Genomic DNA, 16850 nt, shown 5'->3' with positions numbered 1-16850 from the left:
GCATGTCTAATAGCCATTTCATCTGCAGCATAGCCAAAACCAAGCTCTTGATTTCCCTCTCTACCCCTTCTTCTCACCATCTTTCCAGTCTCAGTAAACGGCAACTCCTTCTTTCTCCAAACCGTTGCTTATGCAGACCAAAACCTTTAGAGTCATTTTGGACCCCTCTCTTTATGTCACACCCTACATCCATCAACAAATTCTTTTGACTCTGCCTTAAAAGATATTTCCAGATTCCAGCTACTTTTCACTGCCATGACTCTCCTTTGCGCTACCACCATCTCTAACCTAGATTATTACAAGATCTTCTTAACTGGTCTCCCTATTTCTGCCCTTGATCACTTATGCATTGAACAAATATTTATTGAGTACTTAATAATGTGCCAGGCATTGCTCTGGGCACCAGCAATTCTGCAGTGAACAGAACAGATAAAAATCCCTGCCCTCTGGAGCATTCCTTCTCTTCTCAAAACAGCAATCAGAGTGATCTCTTTCAAATGCAAGTCAGTCATGTCGCTCCTTTGACAAAAATCCTTAGATTCACCTGCCCATGCTAATGGCCTCTGCATGTCCCTGAAGATGAGGAAAAGTCGGGTTTTAATTTTGACGTGCCTGTGCCTCTGCTGAATGCTGTCATGTCACAGAGCATAGTTCACTTTGAATGTGGATGCTAAAGTGGGAGAAAGGGAGGTGGAAAAATAGTTTCTAGCAAGTGGGATTCTAGAAACGGAAAGCACTGCATTGAATGACTTCAGATGCGTCTGTATGATATAGTGATGGCTCTTAACCACCTGCCTCTCATCCTACTCATTCCACCTTGTTTCACTGAATTCTTTGGACAAATTGAGCTCTTAAAACACATTGAAACATCTATTAAATAGGTGTGCCTCCTCGAGTTTTGTTTTTGTTTTTTTGAGATATATATGCAATAAAGTACAACATTTTAAGTATACCACTTGATTAATTTTTGCATCTATCTGTTCCCATTTAACTACTAACCCAGATCAAGATACAACATTTTCAGCACTCCAAAAGACTTTCCTTTTCCTTTCTCAGTCCATATCTTTCAAATGTAACCAGTATTCTGACTTCTATCACCATAAAATTTGTTTTGCCTGTGTCTGAACTTCGTGTTGATGGAATTTATATCTGATTTCTTTCATGCAAAATGAAGTCTCTGAGAGTCATTCATGTTGTTGCAGATAGCTATAGTCCTTTCACTTTTTTGTTGCTATGTAGTATTCCATTGTGTGAAAATACCACAATTGAAGAAATTAAAGGAGAAATCAAAAAGTATCTGGAGACAAATGAGAATGAAAATACACCATACCAACTAATACAGGATGCAGCAGAAGCAGTCCTAAGAGGGAAATTCATAGCAATACAGGCCCACCTTAACAAACAAAAATATCAAATAAGCAATCTTAAAATACACCTAAGAGAATTAGAAAAAGAACAAACAGAGCGCAAAGTAAGCAGGAGGTGGTAAATGAAAATTAGAGCAGAAATAAATGAAACTGAAAGAAAAGAACAGAAAGGATCAATGAAACAGTTGTTTCTTTGAGAAGATAAACAAAACTGACAAACCCTTAGCCAGACTTACTAAGAAAAAGAGAGAAGGCTCAAATAACTAAAATCAGAAATGAAAGAGGAGAAATTGCAACCAATACCACAGAAATACAAAGGATTAGAAGAGAATACTATGAAAAACTATATGCCAACAAATTGGATAACCTAGAAGAAATGGATAAATTCTTAAAACTCATACAACCTCCCCAAACTGAATCAAGAAGAAATGGAGAATCTGAATAGACCAATCACAAGTTAAGAGATTGAAACAGTAATCAAAAACCTCCCCAAAAATAAAAGTCCAGAACCATATGGCTTCTCTGGAGAATTCTACCAAACATTCAAAGAAGATTTAATACCTATCCTTTTCAAACTGTTCCAAAAAACTGAGGAACATGGAACACTTCATAATACATTCTGTGAGGCCAACATCACCGTGATGCCAAAGCTAGACAAGGACAACACAAAGAAGGAAAATTATAGGCCAATATCACTGATGAACATAGAGGCAAAAATCTTCAACAAAATATTGGCAAACCGAATACAGCAATACATTAAAAAAGATCATACACCATGATGAATTGGGATTTATACCAGGGACACAGGATGGTTCAACATCCACAGATCAATCAGTGTGATACACCACATTAACAAGATGAGGAATAAAAACCACATGATCATCTCAGTAGACACACAGAAAGCATTTGACAGTTTCAAATATCTATTTATGCTAAAAACTCTAAATAAAATGAGAATAGAAGGAAAGTACCTCAACATAATAAAGGCCATATATGACAAACCCAGAGCCAACATTGTACTCAGTAGGGAAAAACTTTTGAAAGCCATCCTTCTCAGAACAGGAACAAAGATAAGAATACCCACTCTTGTCACTCTTATTCAACATAGTACTGGAGGTTTTGACCAGGGCAATTAGGCAAGAAAAAGAAATAAAAGGTATCCAAGTTGTCAAGGAAGAAGTGAATCTCTCGCTATTTGCAGATGACATGATTTTATACATAGAAAACCCTAAAGAATCTATCGGAAAACTATTGTAATAATCAACAACTACAGCAAACTTGCAGGGTACAAAATCAACTTGGAAAAATCACTTGCATTTCTATACTCTAATAATGAACTAACAGAAAGAGAACTCAAGAATATAATCCCATTTACAGTCACAGCAAAAAGAATAAAATGTCTAGGAATAAATTTAACCAAGGAGGTGAAAGACCTATACAATGAAAACTAAGACATTATTGAAAGAAATCGATGATGACATAAAGAAATGGAAAGATAATCTATGCACATGGATTGGAGGAATAAATATAGTTAAAATATCCATACTACCTAAAGCAATCTACAGATTCAATGCAATCCCAATCAGAATCTCAATGACATTCTTCACAGAAGTAGAACAAGGAATCCTAAAATTCATATGGCGCAACAAAAAACCCTGAATAGCTAAAGCAATCCTCAGAAAAAAGAACAAAGCTGGAGGCATCACAATCCCCAACTTCAAATATACTACAAAGCTATAGTAATCAAATCAGCATGGTACTGGTACAAAAACAGACACAGATCAATGGAATAGAACTGAAGCCCAGAAATAAAACCACTCATATGCAGACAGCTAGTTTTCAATAAAGGAGCTAAGAACATATAATGGAGAAAGGAAAGTCTCTTCAATAAATGGTGTTGGGAAAACTGGACAGCCACATGCAAAAGAATGAAAGTAGACCATTGTCTCATGCCACACACAAAAATAAACAAAGTGGATCAAAGACCTGAAGCCATAAAACTCCTAGAAAGTATAGGCAGTACACTTTTTTTTTCCCTTTTTCTCCCCAAAGCCCCCTAGTACATAGTTGTGGGTCCTTCCAGTTGTGGCATGTGGGATGCCACCTCAGCATGGCCTGATGAGCGGTGCCATGTCCACGCCCACGATTGAAACATGCGAAACCCTGGGCCACCGAAGCAGAGTACACAAACTTAACCACTCGGCCACAGGGCCGGCCCCAGCAGTACACTCTTTGACATGGGTCTTAGAAGGATCCTTTCAAATACCATGTCTATGTGGGCAAGGGAAACAACAGAAAAAATAAACAAGTGGGACTTCATAAGACTAAAGAGCTTCTGCAAGGCAAAGGAAACCATGAACAAAACAAAAAGAGAACCCACCAACTGGGAGAAAATATTTACAAATCATATATCCCAGAAGGGGCTAATCTCCAAAGTATATAAGGAACTCACACAACTAAACAAAAAAACAAAAACCTGATCAAAAAATGGGCAGAGGATATGAACAGACGTTTTTTCAAAGAAGATACACAGATGGCTAATAGGTGTATGAGAACATGCTCAGCATCACTGATCATCAGGGAAACGCAAACCAAAACTGCACTAAGATACCACCTCACACCCTTAGAATGCCTATAATCACCAAGACAAAGAGGGACAAATGTTGGAGAGGATGTGGAGAAAAGGGAACCCTCTTACACTGCTGAATCCAGCTATCCCACTATTGGATATTTATCCAAAGACCTTGAAATCAACAATTCAAAGAGACTTATGTACCCCTGTGTTCATTGCAGCCTTGTTCACTATAGCCAAGAAGTGAAAGCAACCCAAGTGCCCATCAACTGATGACAGGATAAAGATGTATTATATATATACAACGGAATACTACTCAGCCTAAAAAAAGACAAAATCATCCCATTCGCAACAACATGGATAGACCTTGAGGGTATTATGTTAAGCAAAGTAAGCCAGAGGGAGAAAGACAAACACCATATGATCTCACTCATGTGTGGAAGATAAACTAACACACGAACAAAGAGAATAGTTTAGTGGTTACCAGAGGGGAAGGGGATTGGGAGGGTGGGCACAAGAGGTGAAGGGGCACATTTGTATGGTGACTGACAAATAATGATGTACAACTGAAATTTCACAATGTTATGAACTATTATGACCTCAGTAAAAATTAAAAAGCCCCGTCTCTTAACCATGCCTACGGGTATTCCCGTGTAAGCCCTGCCTTACCCTCTTATCCTGTGTTTTATTTTAGAGGCAGCATTTAGGATAGTGTTTCTCAAACTTAATATATAGATTCCTTTTAAAGAAAAACAGTTCATAGACTTCAGTATTGACTTAAAGCAGCTAATGTTCCTTAAATGTTTACAAACATAAAAGTGCTCTAAACTTCGGTGCTTCTGCTGATAATATAACAAGACAAATACACCAATTAATACAAACAAAACTGATAGAACGCAAATTAAGTACCATTAATTTAATGTGACTGATGGTGAGATTTTGCTGAAATTGTCACTCGTGATGAGTGAGTGTGGCACTGACACTCATACGCGAGTTCTTTCTTCCTTCAGCATGCCTTTGCTGCTGGCAGCTCTCGGGATCCCCTCTTCTCTCCTTCAAACTTCCAGGAAACCATAATACTGTCTGGCTTCATTGCAAGTGTAGACATCTAACCCATTAAATCCACCTCTTCTCATTCACCTGCGACGCCTGAAGTAGTGCTGTGTGCTGCCAGCAGGGTTGGAAATACGCAGGCTCTGAAATAGAGTTTCTGTATTTTAATACAGCTGGAATCCAAAGTAATGAAACTGTGCCGAACTTATTGAAATGGGGTTCATATTGACTGGAATTTGGTCTGTGAACGGGAGTGGGAGAGGGGAGGAGGACAGCTCAAAGGGGAGCCTCTGCTGGCTTTCGAGGGGTACTGACGTTTCGCTTAGTAGAGACTCTTCTTACTTTTGTTTTTCTGCTCCTTCACAGGGGTCGGCACCAGGAATTATTACAGAAAGATTGGTTACAGATTACAAGGCCCGTACATGGTAAAGACGCTAAAGTAACAGCCACACCAGTCCCCCTTGGTGCAGTATCCTCCCTGGCAGAAAAAGAGATCGTGATATCTTGAATACTCAGCAGAGGCTGAGCAAAGCAAATGGACCTACCCTGTCTCCTGGCAAGGAGCTTCACCCCCAGCCTGTGGCCACAGAGACTGGAAACTGCTCTCAGGAGCAGGCCGGGCATCAGCCGACCAAGCCCCCCGAGCCTCTGGCACACAGAGCTCCCATCCTCCCTCTCCTGCCCCTTCTCAAGAAGTCACTTCAGTTTTCAAAGTTTGTCATCTGTCCAATTTCTGAATTCTGCATGAGGCCTGCTTGACTCAGACACAGTGAGAAAAGCAAATTAATCAACTCATTTGGACACTATAATTCATGAAATAAAACTAGCTGTTAGCATTTGAGGAGTAAACTTAGGACTAGGTTGTTTATAGTATACTGTAGGTCAGGTTGGAACATGAAAACTGTCAGGCTTTGATCTTTGGCCTTTAACAACGGATGCATTCCCGTACAGGAAAATGAGCTTTTGTTTTCATGCAACTCGTTCTGGTTCTTGTGCTGATGTATGAAATAACAGTGTGATGGGGAGAGAGGAATTGAGGTTTTAGGTTTGTATTTCAAGCTTGAAACCAGCCTTCCCCATTCAGGAGTCGACCATGATTGATGGGCCATTACAAACAGCCTTTATTTCACATTTTTTATTGTCTGTACTTCCCACACTCTGACAACTGCAAAACAATGTGAGCAGCACTCAGGCCCAGAGAAGCGTTTGGCTTCCCCTGTGTCTGTCCTGAGCACGCAGAGTCTGACGTGCACGTGTCTGAGGTTGTGTGACCCTGAGTCAAGATTCATTTCCACAGAAGCTCTTCTCTGCATTTTAATTCTTTAAGATGGATTTTGGTTTGTTCTCAGTGGAGAAAAGTAAAGAGTTCAACTCATATATGAAAACAAAAAATAGAAAACAGATCCAAACCTAAAAATAGGGAACAGATTGGCGTTTTCAAAGGCTCATCCTGTAGAACTGCCTCTTTCTGACTTCCGGGTAACCTACCAAGGAGGCGCCCTGGAGAGGGGCAGCTCTTCAGAGCGTGGCTTACCCCTGCGCCCCTGGGCTTCTGCGGCATTCTATAAATGCTTATTAAATGGAATTGATTCCCCTAAAAGTTTCAAAAAATAAAGTCTTCAGCATACAAAGAAGAATCACGTAAGATTTTTTCCTCTCCCTGTAAATGCAGTGACATTTGCCATGAATTCATAGGTTTGAGTTTCCCATCTGTGACACTATTTCCTCCTGGGTACTGTTTGCTATTTCATGAAACTGCCACAAGGCAGATGGCATTGGCTTTCTTGTGGGCTCACTGGGGAACTACAAAGGCTTTCCATGAGTACAGTTTAGGGAATTTAGCTACTTCTCAATTATGCTTGTTTTCCCTATAAAAATGAAACTATTAAACTAAAAAAGCATACACCATACTAGCTGTTAGCACATGTAACTGGAGATAGAGTGGACAGTGTGCTGGTCTCTGACTGCGGGCGCAGGCTCGCTTCTGCCTGCAGCACGACTTGGCTAACACAAGAGTCTGGGCCTCCAGTTTCCCATCTGTTCTGTCTACCTAAAAGGACCAAAACCTGTAATGTACAAACACGTCCTTTATAAAATTGTAAAAAGGCATTCACATGTAAACTTTCCTTTAAAAGATAATTTAGAGCAAGATTTTAAAACAATTGCCTAGGATCTTGCACATTTCTACTAGATATCTGTCATTTTTTATCTGTATTTTCCTCTTAGGCCTGAGAATACCTCCTTTCTAGCTCTTCCTCAGCCTTCCTTGCAGTGAGTCTCCTAGCCTTGTGCACAGCTGCAGAGCTTGTAAAGCTTCACCAGTGGGGCAGAGCTCCTGCAGCCTTTCTGGCACTGGAAGCTTCAGCTTCTCTGCTAACTGCAAGGACTTTTCCTGGCATCCGCAGTACTTGGCACCTCCATGGCCTGGCCCTCCGGAGGTGTGTGCTCTTCGGTCCAACGGGCCGCCTCACAAGATAGATCAGTTAGGCGTGATCCTGCCGGCCTCAGCATGAAACCTGTAAAGCTGCAGTTTGTGTTTCTGATCTATACTTAATGACTCCTTAGCAACCATCTCAAGCCCAGTCAGATAGCTCTGCTTTCAGTTCAGGTTTTTGTTAAATCACCTGGAGAGTTTAAAAACAGAAAAAAAAGCCATATGAAAAACAGACTGAAATCTATTTGAATAGAAAATGAGATTTTAAAAATACATTATCACCAAGTGAAAGGGCCTGGTGAAAGCTCATTGTTTCTCCAAGTTGGGAATGAATGGACCCCTTTTAAAGGAAAAAATACCTATTGACCCAAAAGAATACTGAAAAGTACAACTTAAAACCCAAAGCCTGTTCTCTGAAAACATCTTTCAAATTGCAAGTTTGCATTTCCAAAGGTTTTTGTGAGTTTTTTAAAGATTATCATCTAATTGAAGACAGAATTTTGTTCTTAAAGAACTCACAGACCCTTGAGTTTATGAAAGGGCTCAAGGTCTAGGTTCTGAAAACCTGGGCTCCTCTGTTAACTCTGAAGCTTTGGGCAAGTCCCCGCAGCTTTCTGAGCTACAGGTCCTCGTTTGTAACGTGAGATAAGAGCCATCTTTCAGGGTGAGAGCAAGGATCGGATGTAGTCACATTTGAGAGGTATTGCGTAAACCAGGACGAACGCTATATAACTAGTTGTTACACTAATGAAGTGGCTTCTTGACAGATGTGACCTTCGGCAAGTAAACTGTGCCTTAGCAAGTTTCCTTGCTGTGAAATGAAAATGATAAAAGCACCTCCCTCCTGCAGTACCTGTGAGGACTGAGTGTGCTCGTGTGTGTAAGGTCTTAGAACCAGGTCTGTGGAACATAAAACACTAGAAGTACTAGCTTTTGTTACTAATATCTGACAAGTGCGGTATTTGGCCCATCTTAATGAGAGTTTCTTATCAGTTGGCAATAGAATCTGATTTTTTGCTAGAATCTCTAAATTTTGCTAGAAGCCGTGTCAGAAGAATAGATTCTCTGGTGCTCTGAGGCCTTCTCTTCTCCCATCCTCTAGTTGGTCCTTCTGTTTCCTTCACATGAGTCTAAGGTTACAAATGACTGTCAAATCCATGCTTTGAGGGACGAGAGGCAGACTCCGCAACAGCACAACAGTGTTTTAAGATATGACTCTCATTCTGGGGGCTTCCCAGAAAGCAGGCCAATATCAGTATGGGCTGCCGACGTCCCCTGTGTGTGCTGGCAGCCGTGTCCGCTCAGGGAGTCTCTGAGGGAGTTTGGCAGCCTTTCGGGGTGGGGAGGGGTGGGGCCACATTTCTGTATGTTAGGGTTGTGTATGCCGGCAATATGTTTGTGTTTCACTCTGTGAAGCAGTTCCAAAAACTAAGTTTACAGACTTTTTTAAGAAACTGATTTTAACATAGGCAGATAATCAAATACATGCCCATGAGAAGTAGCAACCCAGCTGCCTTTCTGCATCTAGCTGTGCAGTGTCGTCTCCTGCCTCTGTCCTCACGTGCCAGAATACCCTTCTTGTCCACCTGGAAACTCCTCCTCCCAGGGAAGGAGCTGCCACCCAAGCCGCAGCAGGCGCTGGCCTCTACCCTAGGCTGCAGCCTCCCCATCTGGGTTATCCTCACTGCAGCCTGAAAGCTGAACGCCTGTCTCCCCCAGTTAACAGATGAGAACACGGGGGCTGGTGTCTTCCTGAAGTCAGAGACAGGGCCATCATGTTACCCAGTTCCATTCCTACACCGTCCACGGATCGCATACACTAACACGAAAAGTGCCCCCGAGCGGCCCAGCACGGCAGCCCTGGTCTCAGCTACTGAGTGGATTTAGGATTCAAACCCAAGTCGGTGACACAGCCTCTCTCACTCCACTCTACCCCACGTTTCCTTTTTTAGGGAGAAATAAAGTTTCCAGCCAGCTTATGTTTAAAGAGGACACTAAAGAAGCACTGAGCAACGAGTGTGTGCTTTCACAGTATTATTTCATCCTCACAACAAACCAGCTTGTACAGTTGCAGCTAGTGAGAGAGAGTGCAAAGCCAAGAGTCTGCTCTTTTTATTTAAATAAATAGAGCTTTTTTTGTCCTAAAAATTGCATATGCTCATTATAACGAAGTGAAACAGAAAAGTGCAAAATAACCTGGAATCCCACCATCAGAGAGACAGCTGTGGTAAGCACTGTGAGGAACGTCCTTCCAGCTGTCTCTCCTGCACACGAACATCACATCGGATCGTTTGACATAAAACGGTCACCTTGTGCATGTTGCTTTGGAACTGTGTTCCTGGACAGAATGTAATGTGAACATCTTCCCGTGTCAGTGCACACGGATCTGCTTCATCCTTTTTAATGACTGCATACCTGATATTCCATTCTCTGAGATGCCACAATTTTTTGAAGCAGGTCTTTCGTATCTTCTTTTATATTCTCATTGTCACAATAGCTAGGATCATGTACTAAGCGTGGGGCTGCACACATTCATTGACTCAATACTAAGATTTGCTGCTGTAAGCTTTTTTCTGCAAGCATTCACTCATCCACAGGAGGCTGCTTCTGTGTCCCTCCCTTTAGTTCTTCTGTCCCCAAGTCTTTCGACCCTTCATTCAAAACCCACCTTCCAGGAGGTGGGGGAGGAGCAAAGGTGCCTGGCACTTGGCCTTTCTCATTGAGAAGACAGCGGCACGTTTGATGGGGAACAAGTCCTGTCATGCAAATGTCAGGCTGCCGGTTCACTGAAAGGCACTGAAGCATGAACATGCTTTTATTGACTTTGAGGTGATCACACCTTAGCTTTTCTCCCCCGATGCAAGTTACTGCTTCAAGTCAGATTCCTTTGCCAGCTGGAGCCCCGCAGAGAAGCTTATCCTCTTGTCTCGGGGCCCATCTCGTCTGTGAGGTTAGCAAATGTGAGCCCCAAGCAGACGACCATACCTGCTGTCCCAACTAGGGCAGGAGAGGAAGGGCTCAGCACTTGGACCCCCAAGGAAGGGCCGGCCTGGCCTGCAGCTGCCTGATTCGAAGCTTGCTTTCACCTCTGGCTAGCTTGGCAAGAACTAGGGTCTTGGACCACTGCGTGTCTGGGGGGTGAGGGCGGCAGGCAAAGGATCATTTACATCTGCCTGAAGGAAAGGAAAGGAAAGGAAAGGAACGCTGGGGAAAGGGAGGAAGAAAGAGAAGTCCTGTCTGCGGAGCAGAGGCCTGTTGGCGCCCTCACAACAGTCCTCTGAGTTAGGAATTACGGTCTCCATTTTACAAAGGAGAAACCAAGCTTCAAAACAGTTAAGCAAGTTAACCAAGGCCACAAAGTTAGTAAGTGAAGAGCTGCGTATAAAGGCAACAGATTGACATTTGCTGACTTGCAAAGATTCAAGGGCTCTAATACCTATGAGGAGTGGTGGCTCTAGAATTTCTAAAATAAAGGGTTTCGGGCTGGTGATTGTGTTGGAAAAGGATCCTTTTGAAGCTGTGTTTCCCTAGCAGACACTGTTTGCCCTCCACCCACCTACCTCAGGCCACTTCTTGGCACAACTGCCAATGAGCTCTTTGAAAAACTAGTTGCTGAAGAAATATAGCCAACAGATACATCCAAATTGGGAATAAGAACGATATGGAAAGAAAGACCCAGCAGTAAGTAATCAATCTATTTAAATAGAGAACTGAAACTAACTCTGGAAGTTACTGTTATAGAAAAGAATGGAAGCTTCTGGGTTAAAATGGAGGCTTGAATACACACATCTAGTTTTCCTCCCACCCGAACCTCACACAAGACTAAAGGCGATTTTAAAAAAAACATAAATCCACAATGACAGGAAGAGCAAAAGACAAGGCAAAAGTAGTAAGATTTTGGAGGCTATAAAGCACATGGATGTAGTAACTCACTTAGCATTCGAGACTGGGCAGTGGAGAAAGTTCACAGCCAACACAATTTCTACGTCAGAAACTTCAAAAGCCACAGGAACTGACTGTACCATACACTGGAGAGGAAGGGAAGAAGCCAAAATCAGGAGGACTGCTGAAAGTTGTTTCACAGCAGTTAGGTTCCTAGGTCCCCATCCCATTCCTTCCGTTAAGCAGATGCTCTCTTCCCACCTCAGCAATAGTCTGGAGGTTTATTCTCTAAAGAGGGTCAAACAAAGGATCTTTGGATGAGAGAACTCTAGACAAAGTTGAAGGTCAGTGTAATGTAACTGAGAACAGGAGGATTAAGTGACCCATGCATACCAGAGAGTGAGTACTGAGACCTCCAATTGTTTTCCTCGACTCAGTTTTCAGAATGCTGGCAGCTAGACCTATTCCCTACAGGCCAGAAGTTGAAAGGCTCTTCTGGAAAATCTCACCAGCCCCAGAGGAAAGACCTAAAGATACTGTCATATAGAATTTCTCAAGAAACAACCCATATGGCTGCTCCACAGCAAAATCAATAAGCCCCACTGCTATGAGCTGAATGTTTTTGTTCCCCCAAAATTCATATATTGAATCCCCATCCCCTGCAATGTGGCTTGATCCAATAATATTAGTGTCCTTGTAAGATGAGACAACAAAAGAGAGTGACATCACCAAGATGGTAACATAGGTCCTTCCCGGCTTTGTGCCCCCTCACAAGAAGAACAACTAACAACTATTCATGGACTAGAAACCACTGAGAAGAATTCTAGAACATGAGGGAGAGGCCGAAGCACTCCCCCTGCACCATAGAGACCAAGACAGATAGCATATAAAGGGGTCAAAGGAGCAGCTACATGCTGACTGCCTTGTCCCTCCCCCAGGCCAGCGCAGCACGATGTCAAGAGGTCACCTCTGAGCCTACAGTTCTTTCAGTGGGAAAAGAGCCTAGGTGGACATCACGCTCCCTCAGTGTTGTAGGTCACTTCATGGGAGGCGCCACTCTGGTCTTGCCCCATGGGGGATTGCAGGAGAATCTGTGGGACTTGACTACCGGGAAGCTGATTGTGATGAGGAAGGGGGGAGGGGCTTGCAACAACCAGCGCTTGGATCTTGGCAGACCTAGTTCCTACCTGCAGTGCTCAAGTAGTAGTCCCAACCACTGCAGCTGCTTTGCTCATCTGCAGAGCCAAGATGGTGGCATAGTCTGACCAGGGAACTCAGCAGGATGCAGGTCTGCCTGATCTCAGTCCTCAAACAAAGAGCATTTTTTTTATCTCTGGAGCCTGGTCTTCCCCTGCCCAGGTAGGGGAGCTGAGTCATAGCCACATCCACTGCTGAGTGTACCTCCCAGCCCTCCCAACCAGAAGGCCTAATTGGGAACACCTGGAAGCTGCGTAGCCCAGCAACACTCAAGCAGAGGAGACAGCAAGCAAAGCTGATGAACCGCAGAGCAAAGCCAGTGGCACCATTTGGCCAGGGACCTTGGGGAAATTGGTCAGCTTGAGTCAATGCCGCAAACAAAAGGCCTTGCCAAGCTTGGAGGGTTCCCCTGCTTTGCCCAGGCAGGAGAGCTAATTCATAGTCCCACCCACTGCTGAGTGTAGCTCCCAGACTCTTCCGACCAGAGAACCGGATGGGTAACGCCAGGGAGGCTGCTTGGAGCTGCCCTTCTCATCTCACCCTGGCAGGGGGGCTGAGTCATAGCCATATCCACTGCTGAGTATAGCTCCCAGCCCTGCCTGACCAGAAAGCCTGGCCAGAACACCTGGAAGCTGCATAGCCCAGCAATGCTCAAGCAGAGAGTATGGCAGGCAGAGCTGATTGTCTGCAAAGCCAGTGGCACGATTCAGCCAGAGAACTTGGGGCATGGGTCAGCTTGAGTCAAGACAACAAATAAACAGCTTTATCAGCATTGGAGCTGGTTCTTTCACTCCACCTGGGGAACTAATTTGTAGCCCTACCCATTGCTGAATACAGCCTTCAGCCCACCCTACCAGGGAACCTAAGCAGAGCACGTGGGAAGTGCTTACAGAGGCACTTGGACAGAGAGCACAGCCTGTGGCTTTCCCTGTCTTCAGAGCATAACCAGTGACTCCAGCTGGCCAGAGAATTCAGTACACAGTCTTGCCTGATTGGGGTTCCCAATGAATGTGCAGGCCCTGAGACCTGTCCTGCTGCCCTTCCAGGGCAGGGAAGCTAATTCAGACATCCCCTACTGCTGAGTACACTACCCAGTCCTGACCATCTGGTAAGTCTGACCAGAGAACCCAGGTAACTGTGACCTCATCCTACAGCCTCGCTTGGGCACGGAACCAAGCCAGCAGTCCTATCTAACTGTTCTCAGTCAGAGAGTGGCACACCCTACTCCAGCCTCAGAGCTCAGGTAGCAACCTGTCCCCAAAATAGACCCTGCTAGCAAGTCCTACCTGCCCAAGAACATTACCAGCAGATATGTCCAGAAATCAAAACTGGGCTGACCAGTGAAGAACTATCTCTCCCAAAGGGAACCTGTAAAGTCTGGAAGAAGAGATTGCTTACTCAAATGTGCAGATACCAATGTGAGGAGTCAAGGATTATGAAATATAAGGTAAACATGATAGCACCAAAGGAAAATAATAAAGCTCCAATAACTGACCCGAAAGAAACAGATCTATGAACTGTCAAAGAATTCAGAATAATCCTCTGAAAGAAGTTTAGTGAACTACAAGAACACACAAACAACTAAACAAAATTAGTAAAACAATGCATGAACAAAATGAGTTCAACAGGGAAATAGAAACCATTTAAAAAAAAAAAGAAAAAACAGAAATCCTAGAGTGAAAAACACAATGACTCAACTGAAGAATTCAATAGAGAGCTTCAAAAACAGACTAGACCATGTAGAAGAAAGAATCAATGACCTAAAAGACAGGTCATTTGAAGTTAATCAGTCAGAGGAGAAGAGGACAAAAGAGTGAAAAAGAGTGAAGAAAGCCTACAGGACTTATAGGACACAAGCAAAACACACAATATCCACATTATGGGAATTCTAGAAGGAGAAGAGAAAGAGAAATGGACAAAAAGTATATTTAAAGCAATAATAGCTAAAAATGTCCCAAATCTGGGGAGACAAATGGACATCCAGATCCGTGAGGCCCCAAAGACCCCAAATATATTGAACTTGAATAGGGGTACACTAACACGCATTATAATTCACTTGTCAAAAGTCAAAGACTGAGGAAGACTTTTGAAAGTAGCAAGAGAAAAGAGAAAAATTGCATATAAGGTAACTCCCATAAGACTATCCATGAATTTCTCAACAGAAACTTTTTAGGCCAAGAAAGAATGGAATAGTATATCACAAATAATTAGGGAAATGTAAATCAAAATGATAATGAGATATCACCTCACACCTGTTAGAATGGCCATGATCAAAATGACATGGGATAACAAATGAGGTTGTAGAGAAAAGCAAACGTTTATGCACTATTGATGGGATTGTAAACTGGTACAGCCACTCAAAAAATTAAAAATAGAACTAACATATGATGCATCAATTTCACATCTGGGAATATATCTGAAGGAAATGAAAACACTATGTCAAATAAATATGTGCACCCTTATGTTCATAGCATCATTATTTGCAATAGCCAAGACATGAAAACAACCTAAATGTGCATCAAAGGATAAATGGATAAAAAAGTATACACACACACACAATGGAATATATTCAGCCATAAAAAAGAAGGAAATCTTGCCATTTGCAACAACATAATGGACCTTGAAGGCATTATACTAAGTGAAGCAAGTTAGAGAAAGACAAACACTGTATGATCTCATTTATATGTGGAATCTTTTTTAAAAAAGGAAAAACTGAACTCATAGAAAAAGAGGTAAGACTTGTGGTTACCAGAGGTAGGAAGTAGGGAGACAGGGAATTGGATTAAGGTATTCAAAAGGTAGAAACTTCCGGTTATAACATAAATAAGTACTAGGAACGTAATGTACAATATGATGACTATAGTTAACACTGCTATATGGTTTATGTGAAAGTTGTTAAGAGAGTAGATCCTAAGAATTCTCATCACAAGGAAAAAGCACATTTTTTTCGTTTTTTTTTTTTTTATCTATATGGAGATGGTGGATGTTAATTAAATTTGTTGTGGTAATAATTTCACAATATATGTAAGTCAAATCATTATGCTGTACATCTTAAACTTACACAGTGCTGTGTGTCAATTACATCTCAATAAAAGTGGGGGAAAAAAGAAGAGACAACAGAGAACTCACTCTCTCTCCACCATGTTGAGGATATAGCAAGAAGGCAGCCATCTGCAAGCCAGAAAGAGAGTCCTCACCAGGAATGAAACCCTGCCAGAACCTTGATGTTGGACTTCCCAGCCTCTAGAACTGTGAGAAAATAAATTTCTGTTGTTTAATCCACCCAGTTTGTGGTATTTTGTTACAGCAACCCAAGCAAATTAGATGCCCACTGTACACCCAGAGCTTCCCATCACCTTTTTAGTTCCCCTCCCCTCTTAAGCATGAGCAGACAGCCAAGAATTATTAGATTTCTGAGGAAAACCTCTCTCGTGGAAGTCAGATCCAAAACAAACAGGCAAAAGAGACTTGGAGAAAACAGATACATTGGAGAAAAACTTCAAAAATCATTAATAGCCTCAAAGAGATAAGAGATGATATTACATCCATGAAATAGCAAGATGCTGTATATATATTCACAAAGGTAAACAAAAACACTAAGAAAAAACATGGAGATAAAATGAATATCACAGAAAATTGGAAGACCAGTCCATGAGGTCCAACAACTGAATAATAGGAGTTACAGAATGATGTAATAGACCAAAAAAAGAGAGAAAGGACTCTGTAGCAAAACCATTTAAGATATTTTCCCAGAGAGTGATGTCAGCAACATGGTGGAGTGAGCTGTTCCCTTTATCTCTCCCTCTTTAAACTATAACTAAATGGACAGTCATTGATCAGGAGAGGATACCCACACAGCACAACAGGACACCTGAGAGACCCAAGCAGCCATACATCTGCAGGTGGATGGATTGGGCCTCTGGGAAGTAGTGGAGATAGATGGACACTCTCAAGCCTTCCCTGGCAATCATGTGCACGTGTGTGAACACTTCCCCAACTGGGAGTGCCCATAGTGCCACTGCAGTCCTACAAGTGGGAACGTGCCTGAGCACAACTGTAAGAAGAGGCAGAGGCAGCCCTGAGCCCATGCATGAACACTTTCCCAGCTGGTGGGAGAGCCCACTGTGCCACTGTGGTGCCAACGAGTGGCCCAGGCTCAGACCCTGTGGAGAAGCCATGCCCACAAAGTACATCTGCTGATGCAGCCATAAGGAGAGACAGCAGCAGATCTATGCGTGTGTGCAAACACTTTCTTGGCCAGTGGGAACACACAGTAGTACTGCTGTGGCCCCACAAGTGGGAATGCACCTTGGCACGAATATAAGAAGGAGCAGCAGCCCTGGGC

The 16850-nt window shown here is 42.8% G+C and overlaps 1 protein-coding gene across 2 annotated transcripts in view; it reads left to right on the top strand.

The window, feature by feature from the left end:
* Positions 1 to 6626, top strand: part of ELP3 (elongator acetyltransferase complex subunit 3) — a 102150-nt gene extending 95524 nt beyond the window's left edge. For both annotated transcript variants that reach the window (XM_046657140.1, XM_046657141.1), the window contains one exon: positions 5359 to 6626. In XM_046657140.1, coding sequence (XP_046513096.1) covers positions 5359 to 5435 — 77 coding nt within the window. In that variant the 3' untranslated portion in view covers positions 5436 to 6626. The remainder of the gene's footprint in view (positions 1 to 5358) is intronic.
* Positions 6627 to 16850: the final 10224 nt, after the last annotated feature.

This window comes from Equus quagga, chromosome 3 (genome assembly GCF_021613505.1).
Source record: "Equus quagga isolate Etosha38 chromosome 3, UCLA_HA_Equagga_1.0, whole genome shotgun sequence".
In the NCBI taxonomy this organism is placed as follows: Eukaryota; Metazoa; Chordata; class Mammalia; order Perissodactyla; family Equidae; genus Equus; species Equus quagga.
The sequence above is the reverse complement of the archived record's forward strand: the minus strand, read 5'-3'. Positions and strand labels throughout refer to the sequence as shown.